The following is a 9,802-nucleotide window of genomic DNA, read 5'->3' as shown; positions in this document are numbered from 1 at the left end:
TTCTCTGTCATCCTCTCTGCAGTCAGATAAGTAGAGGTGGAAGACATCTGAGTTTTGCATTGACTCCTCCTCACAGGGAGGAGAGAGCTGGGTTGGAGTTTTTGTAATTGATCCTTACTTGTTGAACTGAGCAGTGTACTGTGCTCAACCTTTCATCAAAACTCAGCTTGGGTCCAGTGTTTAACATTTAGGAGGAACTATTGGCTGAAATTGAATATAATATCCATAGGTGTGTTTTCATTCGTGCATTAGTTCAGTGTATTTCATGCATTTGAATAAATAAACAGTCTCTCCTTCAGTCTTCCAGCAGTTTATCTTGAAATCTCCTTGAGATGGTGAGATGGTGAGATGGTGAACTCCAAACTAAATGAACACATGAAGCTGCAGTCACTGCTGATCCAGCACTTCAAATGCTCTATTAGTGTTGTGGTGAAGCGAGCTCACAAAGGGTGTGAGTATAAAACTCTAGTTCAGTCCAGGGTTTGAGTGTCAGTCAGTTGAGATCAGTGAGATAAGCAGATATGAGAGTCTCCTTATAGTGACAGAGGAGAGAGAAACTTGACACTGACTGCCATCTAGTGTTTTTATAACGGGAACTGCAACATTAATTTTTCACTCTCATGCCAAACTATGTAAACATTAATGTGGCTGAAATGTATACATGTAGAATAATATTTTTTTTAATTCATTCATGTGTTCATATCCTTTCTTTAATTCATTTATTTTATTTTGTTCAGTGATTTCAGCAGATTGTTGTTCTGTCATTGGCTGTTTTGTGAGGAAGTGATCATCACAGTAAAACTTTTGTTTGATGGTTATTGTTGTTGGTTGATGATGATCTTTCTCAGAGCCATTTCTCACGGCTTAATTAAAAACTATCTATACATTTCACTGCATGGCTTCCCATAAAATTACACAGAAGACACTTCATGACCTTGTCTCCAATTAAACTTCTGATCACCGTCTGTCCCTCATTCCACTATACGACCACTCCGATCTTAAAATCTTGGCCCTTATCCATCCATCCATTTTATTTTAACTTTTCATTTTACTCATTTTTATTTGTTGTTTGTGTGTGAAAAAACGTTGTAACTGTAAAGTGCTTTATAAATAACGCTTTACTTACTTATATCTACTTTGTGTGTGTGTATGTGTGTGTGTGTGTGTGTGTGTGTGTGTGTGTGTGTGTAACTGTATATCTTCCTTGTAAATATAATTTAGTCTTAAACTTTGTTCTACTTTATTTTTAAATAATTCCATTCAATTGCTTTTAATTGTGCAATCCTGTATTTTACAATGACAATTAAATTAAACCTTGAAACTATCACAGTTAAGATCTGTGATACTGTAGAAAGTGAATCTTCTCAGTGGTTGTAAATAGAGGAAGTAGTTTTTGTATGACTCTCCTGTTATTGTCTCTCACTGTGTCTCTCTGGCACAGTAATACACTGCTGTGTCCTCGGTCTTCAGACTGTTCATCTGCAGATAGAGTTTACTGCTGGAGTCATCTCTGGAGATGGTAAATCTACCCTGGACTGACTGGGAGTAATGGATGTAAGAACTGCCTGTGTATATGAAAGCGATCCACTCCAGTCCTTTTCCAGGAGCCTGTCTGACCCAGTTCATATAGTAGCTGCTGAATGTGAATCCAGAGCCTGTACAGGTCAATCTGTGAGATTCTCCAGGCCTTTTAACCACTGGTTCAGATTCTGTCAGAGTCTGACCATCAACACCTGTCAAAATGAAAAAATATATACAGTGGTCAGTTGCTTTAAGCTGGAAGCAGTTTACAAACAACTTCAACTAAAGATCAGTGAAGATGTTCACCTGCCCAGCAGATAGTTAACAGCAGCAGTCCTGTCCTATAGTCCATCATGTTAAACTGTGTGTCCACTGTTCTCTGTCATCCTCTCTGCAGTCAGATAAGTAGAGGTGGAAGACATCTGAGTTTTGCATTGACTCCTCCTCACAGTGTGGAACTGGATTTGACTTGGATCTCAGTTGATGTTTGATGAAACTGCAGAATGAATGTTTACTGTACATTAGTCATTCCTCCAAGAGTCCCTCTTGCATGTTTCAGTATAATTTGTGCAACAGGTTGACAAAACCTGGGTATCAATAATAGTCAGAATACATTTGAGAATATTAATTAAGCATTAAATACAGGAATAACATGTAACTAATTCCATAATTAATATTTTTGAGAAAGAATGAGAGGACATGTTTTGCAAAATACCTCCACTGTATGTTTGATATTATTTATCTATGTAATAATGAACTGTGTGTTATTCCTTTCACTTTTTCAATTCTTATCATGTCTGTTTCTCTCTTCACTGTAACAGTGAACTGGTGTTGAAATCATTAGTGGTCTGAGGGCTCCTCCTCTGGTGGCTTCATGTTACAAGTGTTCAGGCACTGAGGGGTTTTTGTTCAGGTCTACTGATGGTTTGTGTTATTGTGTCTCTCTCTGGCACAGTAATACACAGCAGAGTCTTCAGGCTGCACATTCTGTCCGTTTAGAGTCACTGTGTTACTGGAAGAGTCTAAGTCGATACTGAACTTGTTCTTCAGTGAATCTTTGTAGAATGAATCTCCAGTATATTTAATTCCAATCCACTCCAGTCCTTTCCCTGCAGGCTGTCTGATCCAAGCTGTGTAGTAGCTGCCCAGAGAATAAGAGACCTGACAGGTGATGGTCAGACATTTACCTGGCTGCACAGTCACAGAGGCTGGCTGTGTCAACTGTTCACACTTTACACCTGTGGAGGAAAACATGTTGAATATTGAATCAGTGCGATAACAGTGAACAGTCAGTGTGCTGTGATCATACTGTCAGTGTCTCTGCCTCAGTGAGACTCACAGGATCCAGCAGCCAGCAGCAGCAGCAGAGCTACAGAGAACATGGTTGGTATTGAAAGTGATCTGATGGGAGCTTCTCTTCTTCTGCTGCAACTGACAGCATGATATCAAGTCTTTATAGCAGACTGTGAGGAAGTTCACTTTGCATAGAGAAGGACACTGACAGCCTATAAAAGGAGGATCAACTGTCCTGTCCAAGTATTCATAGCTACTATACACATATACTGAAGCACACACATACGTATAAAGCCTACTTACGCACACATATTAATACATTCTGATTCTGATCATCTTTTGTATTATATAAAAATCAAATGAAAATGTAAAGACATGAGACGTGAAGAGTGTATATGGACTTAAATGTCACCACTTAGATGATTGGTTCAACAAACTTGATGAACTTGCTGTAAAAATAACTTTTAATACTCATGAAGATAGTGGAGGTTAATATATAGAAAATTGAATTTTGAATGATGCAAAGCTTTTTTAAAAGATGTTGTAATAATAATATTATAATGTTGTAATTAAATAGGGTTGTCTACTTTTAAATGCAGGTGCACACACAGAATTTTTATTTTTAAATTGAATAAATATATCTCAGTGATAATCAGTCATTCAGTGGTAAACTGTTGTCAAAGGGCTGACATGTTTCAGTGCTTCTCACACAGGGATCAGTGTTGTTCAGTGTTTGTGCAGCGTTGCAGTCTGGTGTGTCACTGTGGCTCTCGTGCACAATAATAAACTGCAGAGTCTTCTTGTTTCAGACTCCTCACCTCTAAGGACACAAGGTTTTTGGAGGTGTCTTTGGTGATGGAAAACTGGCCTTGGAGACTTTGGGCAAATATTGTGCCAGTTCCGCTATCAATGCGTCCGATCCAGTGCAGCCAAGCCAGAGTGAGTCCTTCCACTTTACAGGACAGAGTGACTGGTTCTCCAGCTCTGCTGACCACTGGCTCTGAGGAGGTGAGGGACTGACCCTGAGCAGCTGAAAGAGAAACAGAGTTTAGATGAGGGGGGGCCAGCAGACATCCAAAGCTCATTTTCTCCTCCGCTGGACACCGACTTCACTCACCTGAAATGAGAGCCAAGAGGAAGAGACTTTGTACAGCTGTCATGGTGGGAACTTGGCTGAGTCTGCAACTGCAAAGGTTATTATGAAGGATATATATTGTGCAGCCAGAATGGGTGGGGATTGTGTATCAGTATGTGAATTTGCATTTTAATGGTCAGACATTTTAGAGTTGTAGTGTTGATAGATAGACAGATGTGTCATGTCCGGGAAACTTTGTTAAGTTTATTTATTCTGTTTTGTCACGTGTCTATGTTGTCTTGTAATTTCCTGTTTTATTTTGGTTCTACTTCCTGTCTGTCTCTTGTCACCAGCTTTACTTTCTCCCTTTGTCTCTTTTCCCGCTCCTGGGATTACCTGTCTCCACCCTGATTGTTTCCACCTGTGCCCTTACCTTGTGTGTGTGTATATATAGTCCGTGTCTCCTTTTGTCCTGTGCCAGTTTGTCTTGTCCCATGCACCAGAGAACCAGCGCTTTATCGATCCATGTCCAATTGTCAGGTCTTGTTGTTTTGTTACTTTGTTTGCTCGTGATCTTCTGTTTGTTTTCTTAGTCTTAGCATTTCCTCGCAAGAGTGATTTTCTGTTTGTTGTTTTAGTCCTAGTATTACCTCGCAAGAGTGTTTATTGTTTTGTTAATAAAACTTTATTTTGGTACTTTTGTCTGAGTTGTGCAATTGAGTTCTAGTCCATAGTTCGGTCGTGACAAGATGTTGATTTGTTGTAATAAAATTTAACTCAAATGAGTTACATATTAGCCACTTCCTTTGGTTTCATAACGGTTTAATTCAGAAATCCCCAGATCATGAAAAATTGTAAGATTGACTGATTTACTTATTGGTTTCATTGTATTAACTTAATGCAGACACAAGTGTAGTAAAAGCAAGATCATGTAATTGAATTTGAGTTTGCTGAAGCTGGTTGAATGCCTGGACTTCTTCTTTTGTTTAATTTTAAAGGATTCAGCATTTAAACTGTGGCTGGTTGAAGTCACAGACATACAGGAAAAACTTCTCAAGAGGAAATAAACTAGTTAGGAACTTAAACTTGTGTGATGTGCAAAAAAAGCAAATGGAGCGAAGCCTGAGAGCTAGTTCAGGCAGTCAACTTGAGCTGCGCTGCTATACACATGACATGTCTCACTCTCTCTAATCACTAACAAAGCGCACCCTTCCAATCTGGTGGTCTATTTAAGCTGCAAAATGTCCCAGCTCTCCCTCTGTTTTAAAGTAGGTAGGTAAGGAGTAAAGAAGTCGGAGCCTTGACGCCAAAATCTAACGATGCTATACTGCTGTAATGACCATTTCAAAGATGAGTCGTCTGACTGAAATGCATATTAACATGATATTTTATAGGACAAGAGCAAACAGAGCAAAAAAGTTTTTAAAAAGTTATTTCTCTCAATTCAAGGTATTAAAATCATTTTAGTGAAATAATTGTGGTAAAGATGAGTAGTGTAGGATTTTGTACAGCTGCTCAACCAACTCCAGTCACTGTGGGTATCGAGCACAATAATAAACAGCAGAATCTTCAGTCTTCAGACTGTTCATCTGCAGATACAGCTGCTGTCTGCTGTTGTCTCTGGAGATGGTAAACCGGCCTTCAACTGACTGAGAGTAGAGTTTGCTGCTACCACTACCACTCTCAATCCTGGAAACCCACTCCAGTCCTTTTCCAGGAACCTGTCTGATCCAGTGCATATAGTAGTCACTGAATGTGAATCCAGAGGCTGTACAGGTCAATCTGTGAGATTCTCCAGGCCTTCTAACCACTGGTTCAGATTCTGTCAGAGTCTGACCATCAACACCTGTCAAGAAGATACAAATCATGTGAAATAAGCAGATGACATAAATTAAAGCTATATAGAACATCAGTGAAGATGTTCACCTGCCCAGCAGATAGTTAACAGCAGCAGTCCTGTCCTATAGTCCATCATGTTAAACTGTGTGTCCACTGTTCTCTGTCATCCTCTCTGCAGTCAGATAAGTAGAGGTGGAAGACATCTGAGTTTTGCATTGACTCCTCCTCACAGTGTGGAACTGGATTTGACTTGGATCTCAGTTGATGTTTGGTGAAACTGCAGAATGAATGTTTACTGTACATTAGTCATTCCTCCAAGAGTCCCTCTTACATGTTTCAGTATAATTTGTGCAACAGGTTGACAAACACATTATTTAAGTTGGTTGACCCTTATTAAAGACCACATTATAGACCACAATCATGTGAAGACCTTGACAATAGTTTATCAATTTTACCATACACCTGTGAGTGTGAGTATTTTTAATTACATTTTAATGTAAAGAAATATCAAATAACACCCTAAAAAATGTTGTTCGTTACATTACAATGTTGAATTTTTCACAAGAAAATATTTTTCAAGTGTTCATATATCATACTATTTTCCAGACTCAAGGGACCAAAAACCAATAAGTTAAGTAGCAATAAGAGTGAAGAATACATTCGAGAACATTAATTAAGCATTAAACAGGAATAACATGTAACTTTTCAATATGTGTTTGACATAATAACCATGTTTTTCAGTCAATGCAAATAAATTATTTACATTTCTGAGGCAGACAGAGAAAAAATGTTTTGTAAAATGCCTCCACTGTGTTTTTGATATTATTATTCTATATTATTTTCTTAATTCTTATCATGTCTGTTTCTGTCTTTACTGTAACAGTGAACTGGTGTTGAATTCATTAGTGGTCTGAGGGCTCCTCCTCTGGTGGCTTCATGTTACAAGTGTTCAGGCACTGAGGGGTTTTTGTTCAGGTCTACTGATGGTTTGTGTTATTGTGTCTCTCTGGCACAGTAATACACAGCAGAGTCTTCAGGCTGCACATTCTGTCCGTTTAGAGTCACTGTGTTACTGGAAGAGTCTATGGTGATACTGAACTTGTTCTTCAGTGAATCTTTGTAATATGTTGTGTATCCAACAGCTGCCATTCCAATCCACTCCAGTCCTTTCCCTGCAGGCTGTCTGATCCAAGCTGTGTAGTAGACGCTAACAGAATAAGAGACCTGACAGGTGATGGTCAGACGTTGACCTGGCTGCACAGTCACAGAGGCTGGCTGTGTCAACTGTTCACACTTCACACCTGGCAAAAAAGAAAATGTTTTGTAACAAATGATCAAGTTATACTGCAAAAGAAGAACTGTTGACTTTGACAAATCCAGAGAGACTCACATCCAGCTGCCAACAGCAGCAGCAGAGCTACAGAGAACATGGTTTATGTTGAAACTGACGTGCTGTGAACTCCACTGACAGCCTGATGGGAAGTTTTTATAGCTGAGTAACAAGGAAAGTCACTGAGTTTGCATAGAATCAAATATATGAAGCATCAATGTTGGTCTAACTGGAGCCAGTAGAAGAGTCTGTTGACTGTTATTATATCTGCAGAGTGAAAACATGTCTGAAATCACCTCTGCTTTACATATGATATTTTAACTTCATTACACACTCAACTGTAACTTTTTTAAAATGAAACTTTTAGATTTCACATTTAGAGTTACAGAAATGAAACAACTGTAAACTTTGCTATTATTATAAACTATTACTGTCTAAATGTTGACTATTAAAACATTATGTCATGTTTTCTATAATTACAAACAATAACCAGGATAATTATTCTTAATGTGAATATTAACATGAATCATGGATAATGGAAAAAATATTTATTCAAATCCACATTGCAATAACCATGATGACACACTTTGAATATGACGTGAGTTTTTTTCCTGAAAGAATTTATTTACAGTCAACACCTCCTTCATCACATTCATTGTTAACTTCAAACGTACAGTATGAGGATAATAAAAAACAAAATGGCTGTTGTAATATCGCAGCATTAATTTATTCATTAATTTGCTCACTGACTGTACTTACTAACTGTATCTGCTTCAAACAGAAATACAGTGACAGCAGTGAGGGCCATGTAAATAATATGAGAACTGTCTGCAGGTTTGCATTAAAGACATTTAACAGTTTCCATGTTTGCAGATGTTTGAAGATGACTTAAAGCCTCGAGAGGAAAACAGCTGCTCAGGAACTGAAACCTGTGAGACAAACTGCAGAAAAATATAAACCTTTAGTAGTTTGTGCATTTTTAAGCTAAAGTTGAGTTATAAGTAAACAATCCACCATTTTCTTTTTACAAATTCAGCTGTTTTATTGCAGTAAATTGTCAATATTCTCTCCACAACTTTTAGATATTTTTCTGCAGTTATAGTTAGTGAACATGACAATAATTAATTAATTCCTATATCATTTATTGAGATATAACATATTTTTAATATAAAGTATTTATTTACATACACAATATATGTATTAAAGTAAATGCATTTTGTTTTCTCCACTTTCTTGTCGTCTCTCAGAAACGGTTTTAATGAATCTACAGAATGTGATGGAAACAGTGAGATTTTCTTGTTTTGTGCTTTAGTTCAGTCCAGAGTTCAAGTGTCAGTCAGATCTGAGAGTCTCCTTTTAGTAACAGAGAAGAGAGAAAGTTGACATTGACTGCCCTCTAGTGTCTTTATAACTCGAACTGTGACATTATTTTTCACTCTCATACTGTGAGCTACTTTAGATGCCAAATACAAATCTTTCTAAAGTAAAGTAAAGATGAGTACTGTAGGATTTTGTACAGCTGCTCAACCAACTCCAGTCACTGTGAGTCTCGAGCACAATAATAAACAGCAGAATCTTCAGTCTTCAAACTGTTCATCTGCAGATACAGCTGCTGTCTGCTGTTGTCTCTGGAGATGGTAAACCGGCCTTGAACTGACTGAGAATAGTAGATATCAGCACTGTCATATTTGATAATAGCAATCCACTCCAGTCCTTTTCCAGGAGCCTGTCTGATCCAGTTCATCCAGTAGTCACTGAATGTGAATCCAGAGGCTGTACAGGTCAATATGTGAGATTCTCCAGGCCTTTTAACCACTGGTTCAGATTCTGTCAGAGTCTGACCATCAACACCTGTCAAGAAGATACAAATCATGTGAAATAAGCAGATTACATAAATTACAGCTATATAGAACATCAGTGAAGATGTTCACCTGCCCAGCAGATAGTTAACAGCAGCAGTCCTGTCCTATAGTCCATCATGTTAAACTGTGTGTCCACTGTTCTCTGTCATCCTCTCTGCAGTCAGATAAGTAGAGGTGGAAGACATCTGAGTTTTGCATTGACTCCTCCTCACAGTGTGGAACTGGATTTGACTTGGATCTCAGTTGATGTTTGATGGAACTGCAGAATGAATGTTTACTGTACATTAGTCATTCCTCCAAGAGTCCCTCTTGCATGTTTCAGTATAATTTGTGCAACAGGTTGACAAACACATTATTTAAGTTGGTTGACCCTTATTAAAGACCACATTATAGACCACAGTCTGCATCATGTGAAGACCTCGACAATAGTTTGTCAATTTTACCATACACCTGTGAGTGTGAGTATTTTTAATTATATTTTAATGTAAAGAAATATCAACACCTTAAAAAATGTTGTTCATTATGTTACAATAGTGATTTTCTCACAAGAAAATGTCTGTCAAGTGTTCATAAGTCATACCATTTTCAATATTTCAGGGGAAAAAAAAACTGAGTAGCAATAATAGTGAAGAATACATTTGAGAATATTAATTAAGCATTAAACAGGAATAACATCCAGTCCATGGATGCCATGAATACCCATATTTTTCAGTCAATACGAAGAAATTCTATGATTTATATTTCTGAGACAGACAGATAAAATTTTGTAAAATGCCTCCACTGTATGTTTGATTTTATTATTCTATATTTTAATGAACCATCTTATATTTCTTTACCTTTTTCAAATCTTATCATGTCTGTTTCTCTCTTCACTGTAACAGT

The 9,802-nt window shown here is 37.7% G+C and overlaps 3 gene segments (V, D, J or C); all 3 read right to left on the bottom strand.

Annotated features, from left to right (window-relative positions):
- Positions 1-2,361: 2,361 nt before the first annotated feature.
- LOC127356813 (Ig heavy chain V region 5A-like) lies at positions 2,362-2,936 on the bottom strand. The segment is given in 2 exon segments: positions 2,362-2,759; positions 2,861-2,936. Coding segments are annotated over 2 exon segments (366 nt in total).
- Positions 2,937-5,233: 2,297 nt separating this feature from the next.
- On the bottom strand, positions 5,234-6,033 carry LOC127356774 (Ig heavy chain V region 6.96-like). The segment is given in 3 exon segments: positions 5,234-5,252; positions 5,426-5,735; positions 5,816-6,033. Coding segments are annotated over 3 exon segments (378 nt in total).
- A 638-nt stretch (positions 6,034-6,671) lies between these two features.
- On the bottom strand, positions 6,672-7,268 carry LOC127356821 (Ig heavy chain V region 5A-like). The segment is given in 2 exon segments: positions 6,672-7,029; positions 7,119-7,268. Coding segments are annotated over 2 exon segments (348 nt in total).
- Between the last annotated feature and the right edge of the window lie 2,534 nt (positions 7,269-9,802).

The sequence above is a fragment of the Dicentrarchus labrax genome, unplaced genomic scaffold (genome assembly GCF_905237075.1).
Source record: "Dicentrarchus labrax unplaced genomic scaffold, dlabrax2021, whole genome shotgun sequence".
NCBI lineage: Eukaryota > Metazoa > Chordata > Actinopteri > Moronidae > Dicentrarchus > Dicentrarchus labrax.
The sequence above is the reverse complement of the archived record's forward strand: the minus strand, read 5'-3'. Positions and strand labels throughout refer to the sequence as shown.